General features: G+C 38.8%; 1 protein-coding gene across 1 annotated transcript in view; it reads right to left on the bottom strand.

Annotated features, from left to right (window-relative positions):
- Nucleotides 1-17,098, bottom strand: part of LOC135092859 (glutamate receptor ionotropic, delta-1-like) — an 81,774-nt gene that overhangs the window by 28,660 nt on the left and 36,016 nt on the right. Inside the window, exons 3-4 of the mRNA XM_063991607.1 lie at nt 8,961-9,145; nt 8,622-8,858 (exon numbers count right to left, since the gene is read on the bottom strand). Coding sequence (XP_063847677.1) covers nt 8,622-8,858; nt 8,961-9,145 — 422 coding nt within the window. The remainder of the gene's footprint in view (nt 1-8,621; nt 8,859-8,960; nt 9,146-17,098) is intronic.

Raw genomic sequence — 17,098 nt, 5'->3', positions numbered from 1 at the left:
TTGTATTGTAGTATTCTCTGTTAGCAATACTGGGCGTATAAATTGCATGTATATATTTTTTTTTGTGAATTTCACTTTTGGGAAGTGATGTTGATGTAGTTTGAATGATCGACTGTTTTCTAGCTTGACTGCAAATGTTGCTGTTGTTTGTTGTTCTTTTATTCTTTATCAATTGTTTTCGTTTAAGACGTTTTGCAGCTAATGCTCTATGGTTCTCTTTGCAGCTTATTTTGTTTATCTGGGCAATCAATCCTTTTCTGTATGCCCTTTTCTGAACTTTCGGAACAGATTTTCCATTCCTTTGGTTTATTACATTTGTTTGTGACGTCTTTTCTGTTTGTTTATCCCTGGCACGTGCCTTGGCGAATCCTTTCTCAGTACGTCTGAAAAGTTTGCATTGTATTTTTCCCTGTGGGTTGAAACAGGGTGATAACCTTCAGGCTATATCTGCGCGCGACCGGTGAATTGGCCTGAATTCATGTAGCAATTTCCACCATACTCGGATGCAAGGGCGATAGCTTAGAGCTGACCATGATCAGGGGAACTGTAAGAGGGGTTGGATCTGGTCATAACAATATATATTGTTATGACAATATATATTGTTATGACCGAAACCGTCCCCTCAATTAGTTACCACTAAACTCAGGTCAATTATCCCTGGACTACCACCCTGGTAATTCAGTGCAGCGCGAACAAATACAAATCTAGGCCACTTGTAAGCCATAAGCAGCTATTTCTCCCGTACGACACAACTGCAGCCCCCTCAGGACTGCCACTATTTAGGGTCAGTCTCCCTGAGCTACCACCGTGTAGCCTAGTGTGGGCAAATCAATTAAGCACCAATCGTGCATTTGATCATAGAATGTATCAGGAGTATATAGTATTTATGTAGGAAAAAAAGAAAAGAAAAAAGTTTGAGGCCAGATTATGAAATAATAATAACAACAACAACAACAACAACAGCAACAACAACAACAATAATAATAATAATAATAATAATAATAATAATAATAATAATAATAATAATAATAATAAAAATAATAATAATAATAATAATAATAAGTCAACAGGATAGGAATAGGATGGAGTGCCTTTGGGAAACCAAACAATGTAATGAAGAGTAATCTCCCACTTAATAAAAACAAAATAAGTAGGTATATAAGTAAAAAGTGCATTTTACCAAATCTAACGTACGGCTTGGAGATCTGGAGTGCATTTTACCAGCTTTATTATACGGCTTGGAGAGCTGGAACCTCACTAAAGCTACAAAGCCTCACAAAAGCTACACTAATGTACAAAAAATATATTATTCATCAGTTACGATATTATGGAAATATACCGTAGAAAGAAATGAGGGATGTCAAATAGGTGTCTTAAAAATCACTTACATGGACAAACAAAGGGAGTAATTAATACCCATGGAGGAATAAAGATTTCTACTTGTTTGCTAAAAGCAAGGATACTTTATATATCCTTGTATAGAGTACCTTCTAACATTACCATCAGTGTCTGCCATAAAATGTGTGTTTGCCGGTGTGGGACATTCTGAAATATCAGGGGACGCAAGTTATGTCACCACTTCCCACCATCAACTGGAGTATTTGTGAACTTTTCTTTTATAACATACATTCATAAATTCTATATATATATATATACATATATATATATATATATATATATATATATATATATATATATATATATATATATATATATATATATATATATATATATATATATATATATATAACTTCCCTATGTGAGAATGACACTGAATCACAATTCACAACAAACATTTCTTAAATGTTGTCGGTTACACGAGTTGGTTTATAGAATGAAAGAGACACAAACACAAACATATTACGTTTAATACATTAGTTTACATAGTGTCACTTGTCACAAACAGCTTTTAGGACCTGTGTGTGTGTGTGTGTGTGTGTGTGTGTGTGTGTGTGAGAGAGAGAGAGAGAGAGAGAGAGAGAGAGAGAGAGAGAGAGGTGAGGTTAGACCTCTCCTACTACCTCACTTGCCAATTACAGAAAGGTGTGGGTGGGGCCTATTTGGGGATATCACCAGCATAGGTGACAACAGCTATAGTATCTACAGCTTTGGTTACCAGTATTATAATAAGCTGTATCAAATTTTAACATAATACATAATCTATTATTTATGCAGCCAGATCTTAACTAGTAAATCTACTGGGTATGATAACTGAGAAAAACTTAGCCCTCAAATGATACGGGTAATAGTAAACTTATGCGAGCGAGAGTAATGTTTCCCTCTGGCCGCTGGAGGCGCCACCGTAACAGGATGAGCAAAGTTTTAAGATTGAGTGGACGGTCCTCCTATATACAGAGTCCTTGCTGTTACACACCAAGCCCGCTCAGAACGCGGAACTCAGACAAACAGTCACTGTTTATAGGCCAATTAAATATTATCACAAGTGATGGTGTATAGCTAATACTCCAGTATACTTACTAGCTTAATATTCCCGCTCTCTCAAAAGCAGGACTACAACTAACGGGAAGTAGACGTATTGGCGTCCCCTCGGCTTATCCGGGAGGGGAGGCTGGAAGTAAGAACTGCGTGGCCGGTGGGACAAGCGGCGAGAACATTTTCATTAAGTTTCCCGCTTGCTAAAGCTCATTAAAGGGGCCGGCTGTATTTGAGTTTTCTTACTTTCTTACTCAAATCTCTGATTTTGCTCTTGCTATATATATATATATATATATATATATATATATATATATATATATATATATATATATATATATATATATATATATATATATATATATATATATATATATATATATATATATATATATATATTTTTTTTTTTTTTTTATTTATTTATTTATTTATTTATTTGTTTATAATTTTCCGCGTTCTCATTACAATAGTATTTTCTGCCTTTCTCAAGTTCCAACTGATCTCAAAAATATCTAATTGCAAAGTTTTATGTAGTTTAAAAAATATTTTAACTTAAGACGTTACCTTTTCTTTAAGGTAACCTCTTCTTATATATATATATATATATATATATATATATATATATATATATATATATATATATATATATATATATATATATATATATATATATATATATATATATATATATATATATATATATATATATATATATATATATATATATATATATATATATATATATATATATATATATATATATATATATATATATATATATATATATATGTGTGTGTGTGTGTGTGTGTGTGTGTGTGTGTGTTAGAATCAGTCAAAAGAAGAATAACTAAAAGATTACAGGGGATGATGGCTATTCCTTACGAAGTGGGATTGAAGCTGCTAAATTTGCATTCTTTAGAGGCGTGGGTTAAGAGGGGGAACTTATAGAATTTTTAAGTGGTATAAGGGTTATAACAAGGGATACGTAAGTAAAATTCTTTAGATCAGTAACCAGGATAGAACAAGAAATAATGGGTTCAAGCTTGAAAAATTTAGGCTTAAAAAAAGAGGAATTGGTTCTCAAATCGAGTGGTAGATAAATGGAACGGACTCAGTAACCAAGTTGTTAGTACTGAGTCATTAGGGAGCTTTAAAAGAAGATTAGACATATTTATGGATGGATATGATCGGTGGAAATAGGTTGGTATATTTTATACAGAGACTGCCATGTGTGTAGGCTTGATGGCTTCTTGCAGCTTCCCGTATTTCTGATGTTCTTATGTAAGAAGAAAGAAGAAATGGAGAAGACAGATGACATCGGAACAAAAAAGCGGAAGGTAATTCACATCGGCTATCAAGAACGAAGGAATCCTGGTGATTACTACCGGACAAATAAACTTATCCTTCTATTTTTTACTACCGCTTTGGACCCTTTTTTATGGGACTGGCATTTCAGTGGGCATTCTTTTTTTTTCGGATTTTTGTTGCCATTGCAACAGTGTCCCTCCTACATACGAGTATATATATATAAAAAAAAAAAAAAGCACGGACGTAGAACATAACAACAGGAGGGAGACCAGAAACCACCTGGGTGGAGGCAGCCTGGGACAAAAGGGGATTAAGAGGAATTACGTTGAGAATAAGGCGGAGGATGCGACCAAAAAGGGAAAGTCGACTAGGAAGCAATCGAGGCACCAGAAGTAGCTTATAGAAAAATACCAACATCCAGATAACTTCCGCTTCCAGATTTGCCGTATACCTGCCTCATATACGTGAATAAGTAATCGTGGATATTATTTATTTATTCATGTATTTATTTATTTACCTTTATTTATTTACTTAATTTATTTATTCATTTTTTTATTGTTATTATTTTATTATATTTTATTTATTTATTTATTTATTTATTTATTTTTAGGGAAATAGGTGGTCCCAAACAAATTGTACAGTCAGCGAATGTCGTACAGTATATGCGCAGCAGACAGAGAGGTGGATGTTCCATAGGGTCTGAACAGATGGAGGGATAGCTTAAAAGTAAATGGAACTTAAAAGTATAATGCAGTGTTGAAATCAAGTATCTTATGAAGAAAAGAAGGAGGAATAGTTCGATATTTACGTGTTTTATGCTTTGTATGCTATAGGTTTGTATTATGTACGATGATTGTCTTAATTAATGTGATGCTGATATCATGTGTGTTTTTTTAACTGAACATTAATTACACCAAATTCATGCAACATCTCGGTCACGACAATAAGCTTTGTTTTGTGTTATTATATAAATGTTTGTATCTAACTGATGTGTTTAAAAGTAGTAAATTTGAGTTTGGTGTTCCAGATTGCTATTCACTTTTGTTGCCATGGCACGAACTCGGGGAGGTAGTTGAACAGAAGTGGCCAGGAATTAAAATGTGACACTCGCTGACTGTTAAGGTCTTGTGGATGTCCCGCGTATGGCCCATTATCAGGAATGTCTTGTGGTATAATTACATTGACCTAATATATCATTTTATAGTAGGGATTTTGTTACAACATTGCTGTTGGTGGTTACTAGGCCATCCTTATCGAGTTGTTCCTCGGTCAGTAGAATGGATTCCCCAGATAGCTTCAACACTTACTTCAACCATACATAGGAACATAAGAAACAAGGGAAGCTGCAAGAAGCCACCAGGCTTACACGTGGCACTCCCTGTATAAAATATACCTGCCTATTTCCACCTATCATCCCCATTCATAAATCCGTTTAATCTTCACTTAAATCCTCCAAATTTCTTAGCACTAATAACATAATTACTGAGTCCATTCATCTACCACTCTATTTGAGAACCAATTTCTTCCTATCTCTTTCTTAAACACAATTTTTTTTTCAAGCTTGAACCCGTTATTTCTTGTTCTAGCCTGGTTGCTGATCCTAAGAATTTTGCTTACGTCCCCATTGTTATAACCCTTATACCACTTAAAGACTTCTATCAGGTCCCCTTTTAACCTACGTCTCTCTAAAGAATGTAAATTTAACAGCTTCAATCTCGCCTCGTAAGGAATACTTTTAGTCATTCTCCTTTGTACTGATTTTTATTGACCTATTTCTTTCCTGTAATGTGGGGATCAGAACTGCACGGCGTAGTCTAGATGATGTCTGACCAGCGCTAAATATAACTTTAATATTACTTAGGGTCTTCTACTTTTGACATTCGTAAAAATGAATTCTAAAACCTTATTTGCCCTGTTTCTGGCCTCTATGCATTGCTTTCGTAGACAGAGTTCAGAGCTAACTAGAACTCCTAAAACTTTTTCGTACCCTGAACCTAACAGAGTTTCGTTGTTTATTGCGTACCTACTGTGTGGGTTTCCTCTACCTACACTAAGTACTTTCCACTTGTTGATATTAAACGGCATTTGCCATCTGTCCTTCCATTCGTTCATCCTATCTAAATCTGCCTGTAAGGTGATGGTATCTGATTCAGACCTAATTGATCTACCTATCTTTGTGTCATCCGCAAACATCACTAACTAACTACTAACTAACATCACTACTAATTCCACTATTCAAGTCATTGATATATATTAAAAACAACAATGACCCTAATACTGATCCCTGTGGCACTCCACTAATTACATGACCCCACTCGGATTTAGAGCCGTTTATTACAACTCTGTCATCTGTCGCATAGCCATGACCTTATCCAGGCTAACAGCTTCCCATCTATCCCGTGTGCCCTAACCTTTCTCAGGAGCTTCTGATGAGGTACCTTGTCAAACGTTTTACTGAAGTCCAGATATTAGATGTCATAACTATCTCCATTATCTACTGCCTCGTACACTTTACTGTAAAAACTGAACAAGTTCGTCAGGCAAGACTTCCCCTTCGTGAAGCCATGTTGTGACTGATTTATCAAGTTATGTTTGTCTAAATGCTCTCTAATGTTCCTCGCTATTATTGACTCCATTATTTTATCAACAACTGAAGTTAAGCTGACAGGTCTATAATTAGACACTAAAGTTTTATCTCTCCTTAAAGATGGGTACTACATTAGCCTGCCTCCACATTACTGGTACCTCACCTGACTCAAGTAATTTCCTAAAGACAGAAACTAACGGTTCACTAATAACCTCTTTGCATTCATTTAGTATTCTGGTATATATTTCTTCTGGTCTTGGTGTCTTGAACTTTTTTTTGCCTATCTATCTCCTGTTCTACTATCTCCTTAGTTATGGTAATGTCTGTCAGCTTCACATTCTCATCTGCTCTAAACATCTGTTCACTATTTGGCATATCCTGCATGTTTTCCTAGGTGAAGACAGTTGAAAAATACTCATTCAGAATTTTTCTAATCTCCTCCCCAGAACTAACCAGATCCTCATCTGCTGCCTTTAATGAACCTATAGTTTCCTTATTCTTCGTCCTATATACCTGATAAAATCCCTTGGGATCCGTCTTCGCCTGGCTGGCTACCTTTAATTCATAAATGCTTTTAGCTTTCCTCGTTAACCTCCTGACTGTTATAACTGATTCATTATATTGTCCTTAAAACCTCTTGCCCTGCCTTTAATCTCATATATATTTCTCTTCCGCCCTATATAGTATTTTAACCTAATAGTCATCCATTTAGGGTAATTTTTCTGTGATCTTATTGCTCTATATGGGATGTTTGCTAACTGTCCTGTATGCAATTTATCTACGAAATATGTATACAACTCGCCTCGACCTAACCTCTCCCAATTCAGCATGACCTGACCCTCCAACATACTCACACATATTTCCCCCTCTCTCGCTCCTCCGCCCCTTCCGGATACTTCTTCCCTCCTCTTGCCTTACACCCTCACATCTCATCTTACCTCTCTCATCCTGCCTTATCTCTCTCAACTCCGTCCCGGACCTGACCTCACCTTGCATCCGCTGCCAGTCAACTCCTTGGAGGTACCTTTTTAATTCCTCAAAAGCTCTCCTAAATTCAGGTATTTTACTAGTGTTTTTTGCCTCTAAAAGTTTCCTCCCATTTTAATTTGTACCTAATTTCACAATTGTCACTGTTACCTAGCTGTCCTCCAACCTCTACCTGCGTGACTACTTCCTCCCTGTTAGTGAGAATTAAATCTAGAATATTGCTCCCCCTTGTGGGTTCTACGACTACCTGTTTTAAAAAATTATCCTAAATTACATTAAGAAATTCCTGTTTCCCTGTTACTCACCATCAGGCTCCAGTCGATATTCCTAAAATTAAAATCTTCTACCACACATACCTGATTGTACCTTCCTACACTATTTATTTCCTGCCATAGTGAGGTGTTAATTTCTTTTGTACTATTCAGTGGCCTGTACATTACTCCCAGTACTACTGACTGTGATCCTTCCTTAATGTGTCCCTAACGTATAACGCGACGCTTCCTCCTCTCCTGTTTTCCCTGTCTTTATAGAACAGTGTATAACATCTATCTTAACCTCTGAATTAAATACTTTTCCTGACATATCTAACTAAGTTTCTGTTAAAACACTGATATCAAGGTTCTCTACATATGCCATTCATCTAAGCAAGTCTATTTTATTCAAAATACTTATACAATTTTGTGTAGTAAACACTCGGTATTTTTAACCTTCTCTGAGATAGTTACTTTTCTAGATTTAACTAATTTGTCCTTCATATCGACCTCACAACCCCTTCTTCCCTCATGACTAACGAAAAAAGCGCTGCAGAGTGCAGTTACCTCTCCCTCGAGTGTTCCGGCCAAAACCCGAACACCCTGGCGTGATAAATGCACTCCATCTCTGGCGTACAAGGTGTCCCTACCATAGAAGAGGTCTAAGTTTAAGTTGTCGATGAACGTCCATCCATTACTCTTACAATGATTCACTGTAATAGCCCTGGACAGCCACTCAGCACCAACTCCCCTCCTCGGCAAGTCACCATATACCGCATAATGAATCATTTGAGCTTGGGAAAAACGTCTGGCCTACCTACTATGTTCCTCAACCTCAAACATACCAACCACTCTACAACTGCAATTACGAACGAGTTGGGTAGCTTACGTCCAGAGGAGATCAAGCAGTGTTTGGGACGATATCTGACTTAACTCTATATTCAACATGTCACGATCTACCATTACAAGAAGACTTTGCATCGACCTCTAATTATTTAATGAAAACAATTAATATGAACAGTCTTTTATAAGCTTACATAATGTGTAAGACCTACCTCCATTCTTTTGTATATTGTCTTTACGAGAGGTTGAGGATGGTTTGCAAAGTATTCAATGGGAATCCCTTTCATGAGCCAAGGTTCAATTGCCCACCGCCAGCTGTCCGCCGCTATCATATCCTCCATCGTTTCCACAGGCTTGGTAGTGCTTTGGACAGTCAGGTGGGCAATCAGAGAGGATCGAAAGCCGGTACAAATAACCAAAGCAAACACCAGCCACCAACCAACCAGCATCTGTACAGGAGGAAACGTTAAAATTCAGTTAAGAGGACACGGAATATGACTGACGCAAGGGGCGAAAAATTACTGACGCGAGGGAGAAACATGTCATTTTACCTGTCCGGTTGTTGTGTATGAAGGGTCTGGGCAGGCCTCCTCCACAATGGCACCAATACTGTAGAGCAGGGAATTGCTCAGTTCCACCTTGCGTCCTTCGACTCTGAGGATCTTCAGTGTATGCAGCATCCAGTAAGTGATTCCCCAAAACATTATGCCACACAGCGTGCACAGCCACACTATGCCTGAAGGTCAACGATCAGCCAGCAGTGTATCTACACTGAACTGTGTTCCTTATATATTTGTTTCATTATGTGTCCAGAGATAATAAAGGTTTGTATATATGCAGGTACAAATGTAGCCTATGGATGGGTTTTTTTTTTTTTTCTCAAATGGTTGCTTTTATTTCTTTACTTATGTAAGGAAGACGAGTGATCATTGTATTCTATTTTATTTATTTGCTTTATGAATTATATTACGTTGACTTTGTATTAAAAGAGTGACATTTCTAACCATGTTTAGTAGAATATATATCCCACCGAAAGCGACTAGCCATTAATATTGTGTATAACGTCAAACCCAAACAGAAAAAAAATAAATAAATTAATAAATAAAAAATAATCCCTCATAAGTAATCAGCAACATATTGACATTAACTAATAGGTACTACCTTGCCACAACAACCAATTCATTATATGTCCTCAACAATACTTCTTTAAAACATAACCCGGACAGGGAGACAAGTTCCTCAAGCTTCACATGTTAAGAATAATGGATCAAAGTACCAGATATTCAGAAGCCATCCCTGTATAAACATTAACACTAAAAATTTCATGTGATGCATTTCTTCACTACTATGTGCAGATAGATAAAAGCGCGTATTTTATTAGTCATGTATTGGAGAAGATACGTAATCAAAGAAACGAATGTTCACCATATCACATCCTGAGATCACAAGGCCGTACTTTAAGACAATTATAGGGGCTATATTTTAAACCCACTGATCAATTACTTAAGTTTAGGAGTTCAGAAGGCCCTAAAATTTAATGAAATAGTATATTTATAGGAGCAGTTACAAAATTATTCCCCGAGCGGAGCAAGAGGCTTCAAATTTTGTTACCGCACATCTTTACAACCCACCGCTCCGCCTGACCCCTGGGAGGTACAACACTGATTTGGCCAGGAGAACCTTTTGGTGTCCATCGCATATAAAAATAGCGATTTCAGCCATAGAAACACGTCCTGGTTGGTAACTCCTGACATCGCATCTTTCTGATTTTATGATATTTCTTCGTCAGACCCATCGTTTTGCCGTATTTTGCATATTTCGACTTATCGAGCGCGCAAAATTCGCGAATTATATGCTCATAACTCACTTCATATACAGGATAGCCAGTTTTGGTTGACACCATCAGACTCAGCAGTGATTGTTAAATCAAGGTGTATTGTAAAAAAATTTGAAAAAGAAACGAGTTGAACTGTCAAAAAAAAAAAAAAAAATGTTTATAACATGTTTTACTGATGTTTGCTACTTTCAACAGTTAATCATTGAATGCTCAAATATACTATTACATTAAGCAGGAAAAATTTTCTTGAACACGATAGTGTGATCAGATAAATCTTCACATACTGAAAATACAGTCATTTATAGCAACATGTCACTTGCGGCAACCATCTCGGCAGTGCGACATGACGTGTTGTGTGCAGGTGGACTCAGTATGACCAGGTCTGCGACGCGTCTAAAAATTTGAACCCCCCCCCACCCAAACCGCTGAGGGAAGGTCCTTTAAGTTGCTCCGCAACTTAAAACACGTTCGTGTTAACTGGTTTTATAGGTGGCTTGCATTTGTCTTTTGCGAACCCTAAATGTCATTATCGTAAAATGAATTACATACATATTCTGTTATACGTAAAAAAAAAATAAAATAAAGTAACGTCCAGATGCAAATCAATTTAACAGAACAAAGTTCCTTATTTTATAAGCACAGACACTGGCTAGTTTGCAATACAAGAAAAATAACATCTCTAGGATATAGGACATGTTGGTATCGTGAGGCAGCTCCCATCTGATCTAGTACCAACTACCAGTACTGTCTTAGTAAAACCAGAGAGGATTCGTGTTTATTTATTCCTTGTACACCCAACTTGGCGAACTGAATAATATCACACCAACATGCCCACGCCAGACAGACCTACCTTGTCTGTCAACAGGACCTGCAGGTTCCCTGTCCTTGTGAGTTCACTCAAGGTTCACCCTGCGTCTTGGATCCCCCTCCCCCATCTGCATATGCATGAACAGCGTGCCAGAGTACGATTCGATGCTTTATTTGCATCTCTGCTCTGATGATGAATTCGGTAGATGATTTATTCGGCTCATGGTTTCTTGGGACGGCTTGACTACTCAGATACATTATTTTCGCAACCTAATCTAATCAAACCTAACTTTAGTGGTCAAACCGTCCGAAGAAACAATAAACCGAATATATAATCTGCCGAATTAATCATAAAAACAGCGAGGAAATGCTCCCTCCGTGACGGCAGAGTGCAAATAGGGCATCGAACAGTATGTCTCGTGTGCAGGTTGTTATCCTTACACCAATTACTCAATCTCAGATTTCTGTCCCTACAAGTAACGTAGGACCTGATTAGCCAAACGAAGCTTCCCTCTGGGGCTTCCCTGAAAACCCCCTCAAAGTAGCAATATTCAAGTTCCTTCAGTGATATTACCGTGGTTTGCGTGCATCCCGGGAGGAGCTGCGTCTCCTCTTCTCTCATTTCTCTCCAATGTGTATATGTATCCAAGAGACAATGGTGAGAAACTCGGTTCCTCCCGCTTCTTCCGGATACTGTGCATTCTGTTCCGAGTCTAGGGCAAGGACACCACGGTGGCACTACAATTCTCGTCAGGGAGGACATATCTTACTTTCTAATATACCTTCAAACACCACTTCAGGCTGATGCAGTCAAGATATTTTTAAACCAATGTTATACTTTATATATCATTTATCTTACGCCCGGTGTTCTTCCTAGCGTAGGTGATCTTAACCGCCTCGTGCGAGACTTACCCTCTCTTTTTCTCCTCCTGTAAGACTTTAATTGTCGCCATCCGCTGTGAGGTAACAGCACTATCAATCCTGGAGGTGTTTTACTTACTTCTCTTATCAGGAATTTTAAATTCAATAAATACAACACATTATCACAACCAAATATATATTTTACAACCCTTGATATTTCTCTCACTTTTAATGTTTTTTTTTTTTAAGATTTTGGGTAGGTTTTACCAGATTTATATTTTTCCAATTATAATGGAATCGCCAGTCTGAACCACAGACTCGTCTTTCCCGGTGGTGTCTAGTAGTGCTGATCGACAGCTTTATACAGAACTCACCACCTAATCGTTCATTAGCTAACATTCTTAGTTCTGATGAGGCTGCAACATATTTTACAGATATTTTTACTATTTGCTTTTCTGTTCCGTCCCTTGAACGTTTGGTCGTTTTACCAAACGTTCACTCCTTTGATGGAACAGAAGTCAGGCTTGACAGTCTTTAAAGAATGCAGAGCGAACATCTTGGAAAGACTACGTCTCCTCGATTACAGATAGGACCCCACACACGCTAGTATGAAACAGTCGGCAAGATATCTTGATAGCTTTCGCCTCCTTCCCCTCCTGTCTTACCTCATGCTGGTGAGACAGTGGCTAATCCCAACGTGGTTATTGATTTATTTGCAGATCACTTTTCGAGTGTTTCCAGGAAAGACCATAATTCGCCTATGGCACGCCATCGTCGCCATTTTGAACCTTGTGTAGTTAACTTTGCTTTCGCTGAGGGTGAATTTTATAATGTCCCCTTTCTCAGAGACAAAGATTTTTTGTTTTTTTTTTATGTAGGAGGGACACCGGCCAAGGGCAATAAAAAACTAATAAAAAAATAAAAAAAGCCCACTGAGATGCCAGTCCCTGAATAGGGTTCGAAGCCGTAGTCAAATTGAAGGATAAGTGTCCTGAAACCTTCCTCTTGTAAAAAAAAATCAGGACAGAGAAAGGTGGCAATATAGAAGCAGGCAGGGAGTTCCAGAGTTTACCAGAGAAAGGGATGAATGACTGAAAATACTGGTTAACTTTAGAGAGGTTGAGGACAGAGAGGTGGACAGAATAGGGGTGAGAGAAAGAAGAAAGTCTTGTGCAGCTAGGCCGCGGGAGGAGGGGAGGCATGCAGTTAGCAAGATCAGAAGAGAAGTTAGCATGAAAATAGCGGTAGAAGATAGCTAGAGACGCAACATTGCTGCGATGAGAAAGAGGCTGAAGACAGTCAGTTAGAGGAGAGGAGCTGATGAGACGAAAAGTTTTTTATTCCACCCTGTCTAAAAGAGCAGTATGAGTGGAACCCCTCCCCCCCCCCAGACATGTGAAGCATACTCCATACATGGACGGATAAGGCCCTTGTACAGAGTTTAGCAGCTGGGAGGATGAGAAAATTTGACGGAGACGTCTCAGAACGCCTAACTTCATAGAAGCTGTTTTAGCTACATATGAGATGTGAAGTTTCCAGTTTAGCTTATAAGAAAAGGACAGACCGAGGATGTTCAGTGTAGAAGATGGGGACAGTTCAGTGTCATTGAAGAAGAAGGGATAGTTGTCTGGAAGGTTGCGTTGAATTGATAGATGGAGGAATTGAGTTCTGGGGGCGTTGAACAATATCAAGTTTGTCCTGCCCAAATAAGAAATTCCAGAGAGATCAGAAGTCAGGCGTTTTGTGATTTCCCTGCATGAGCTGGTTACATCCTGAAGGATTGGACGTCCATGAAAAGATGTGGAAAAGTGCAGGGTGGTGTCATCAGCGTATGAGTGGACAGGACAAGAGATTTGGCTTACAAGATCATTAATGAACAATAGGAAGAGAGTTGGTGACAAGACAGAACCTGAGGAACACCACTGTTAATAGATTTAGGAGAAGAGCAGCGACTGTCTACCACAGCAACAATAAAAGGGTCAGAAAGGAAACCTGAGATAAAGTTACATAGAGAAGGATAGAAGCCGTAGGAGGGTAGTTTAGAAATGAAAGCTTTGTGCCACAGTAAAAGTTTCACCAAAATCTCTAAAAGAGGATGACCAAGACTCGGTAAAGGAAAGCCAGATCACCAGTAGAGCGGCCTTGACGGAACCCATACTGGCGATCAAATAGAAGGTTGTGAAGTGATAGATGTTTAAGAATCTTCCTGTTGAGGATAGATTCAAAAACTTTAGATAGGCAGGAAATTAAAGCAATAGGACGATAGTTTAAGTGATTAGAACGGTCATCCTTTTTAGGAACAGGCTGAATGTAGGCAAACTTCCAGCAAGAAGGAAAGGTAGATGTTGACAGACAGAGATGAAAGAGTTTGACTAGGCAAGGTACAAGCACGGAGGCAGTTTCGGAGAACAATAGGAGGGACCCCATCAGGTCCATATGCCCTCCGAGTGTTTAGACAAGCGAGGGCATGGAAAACATCATTGCGAAGAATTTTAATAGGTGGCATGAAGTAGTCAGAGAGTGAAGGAGAGGAAGGAACGAGCCCTGAATCTTCCAAGATAGTTTGATCGAAGACTTCAGCTTTAGAGATAGATGTGATAGCAGTGGTTCCATCTGGTTGAAATAAAGGAGAGAAAGAAGAAGAAGCAAAGTTATTGGAGATGTTTTTGGTTAGATGCCAGGAGTCTGGCACAAAGATGCCAGAAGTCCGGCACAAAGCTTTGATTTCCAAACTATCCCCGTACGGCTTCTATCCTTCTCTCTGTAACTTCATCCCAAGTTTCCTTTCTGACCGTTCTATTGGTGCTGTGGTAGATGGTCACTGTTCTTCTAGATCTATTGTCAGTGGTGCTCCTCAGGGTTCTTCCCTGTCACCCACTCTCTTCTTATTGTTCAGCAATGACCTAAACCAAACTTCTTTTCCTAACCACTCCTACGCTGATGATACCACCCTGCACTTTTCCACGTCTTTTCATAAACGTCCAACCCTTCAGGAAGTAAACATTTCACACACCGAAGCCACAGAACGCCTGACTTCTGATCTTTTTTTATAATTTCTGATTGGAGCAGAGCAAACCTGGTATTGTTCAATGGCTCAAAAACCCTATTCCTCCATATATCAACTCGACACAACCTTCCAGACAACTACCCCCTCTTTTTCAATGACACTCAATTATCCCCCTCTTCTACACTGAACATCCTCGGTCTCTCCTTTACTTATAATCTGATCTCGAAACTCCACATCTCATCTCTAGCTAAAACAGCTTCTATGAAGTTAGGTGTTCTGAGACGTGTCCGCCAGTTTTTCTCATCCCCTTCAGCTGGTAACTCTGTACAAGAGCCTTATCCGTCCATGTATGCAGTATGCTTCACATGTTCCACTCATACCGCATACAGTTATCTTTGAATTTCTTTACTACGACTTCGGATCCTTGTCTGGGACTAGCATCTTAGTGGGCTTTTCTTTTTTTCTTTTTTTTTTTTTTTTTTGGATTTTTGTTGCCCTTGGCCAGTGTCCCTCCTACATAAAAAATAAAAAAAGTCACGAGGGGAATTAGATTTTGTTACTTTCTATTAATGAAGGAATTTTTGGCAGACTTAACATGGTTCTGGGCAGAAATATAAAGTGCATGAAATTCTGGTGATAGAAGGCTGAAGTACCTTATGTGTGCCATCTCTCTATCATGTATAGTATGAGAACAGGCTACGTTAAATCAAGGTTTGGAAGGTTAAGTCGAGAAAAGACTGAGGAATGTACGCCTCCATGCCAGATACTTTCACCTGTGTTATGCGCTTGGCACATAGAGACTACTGCCTCACGGAGGCAGTAGTCATTCCAAGGAAAATCAGGAAAATACCTCCTCAGATCCTCCCAACTAGCAAAGGCAAAACGCCAGAGGCATCTCCGCTTATGGGGATTCTGAGTAGGGATTGGAGCGATAGGACAAGATACAGATATGGGATTGTGATCGGAGGAGCCCAACGGAGAAGCAGGATTAGATGTTTGGAAAAGGTCAAGAATGTTGGACATATCTCCTAGACGGTCAGGAATACGAGTAGGGTGTGCTCCACTTTGGAAGCTAAGTAGTCAAAGAATTTCTTTTAGTAAGAGGAGGTAGTGAGAGGTATACAGCACAGATAAATTTAGTTTGAGAGTGACTCTGTAGTCGTAGCCAGATGGTGGAAAACTCGGAAGATTCAAGAGCGTAGGCACGACAGCAGGTTAAGTCATTGCGCACATAAATGCAACATCCAGCTTTGGATTAAAAAGGAGGATAGAGAAAGGAGGGAACAGAAAAGGGGCTACTGTCAGTTTCCTCAGACACCTGAGTTTCAGTATGGAAAAGGTGAGGTTTAGTAGAGGAGAGGTGGTGTTCTTTAGAACGAAAATTAGATTTAAGGCTGCGAATGTTGCAGAAGTTAATGATTTAAAAGTTGAAAGGGGTGTCAAAACACTTAGGGTCGATACCAGAAGAGCAGTCCGACCTTTGGACATTTGTGGTCCCCTCCCGAGATGGGGACTCCGAGGCTGGTGTAGGAGTCGCCATGATATTTTTTTTTTTTTTTTTGAGTGAAGGGTGTGTGTGTGTGTGTGTGTGTGTGTGTGTGTGTGTGTGTGTGTGTGTAATTAGGTTCTTATAGTTTTGTGTGAAGGAAGAGGGTTGTCCTTAGAGGGCAGGCTGTGACTGTCCCCTTATATTGTGAGACACAAAGAGAAACGTTGAGTGAGGTCACAGCTGGTTTTAATGATACATAAGAACATAAGAAATAAGGGAAGCTGTAAGAAGCGACCAGGCTTACACCTGGCAGTCCCTGTATGAAACACACCTACCTATTTCCATCTGTTATCCCCATCCATAAACTTGTCTAATCTTCTCTTAAAGCTCTCTAGTGTCCTAGCACTAACTACATGATTACTGAGTCCGTTCCACTCATCTACCACTCTATTAGAGAACCAATTTTTTCCTATCTACTTCCTAAACCTAAATTTTTCAAGCTTGAACCCGTTATTTCTTGTTCTACCCTGGTTGCTGATCCTAAGAATTTTGCTTACATCCCCCCTGTTATAACCCTTATACCACTTAAAGACTTCTATCAGGTCCCCTCTTAACCTACATCTCTCTAGAGAATGTAAATTTAACAGCTTCAACCTCGCCTCGTAAGGAATACTCCTCATCCCCTGTA

This window comes from Scylla paramamosain, chromosome 41 (assembly GCF_035594125.1).
Source record: "Scylla paramamosain isolate STU-SP2022 chromosome 41, ASM3559412v1, whole genome shotgun sequence".
Lineage (NCBI taxonomy): Eukaryota > Metazoa > Arthropoda > Malacostraca > Decapoda > Portunidae > Scylla > Scylla paramamosain.
The sequence above is the reverse complement of the archived record's forward strand: the minus strand, read 5'-3'. Positions and strand labels throughout refer to the sequence as shown.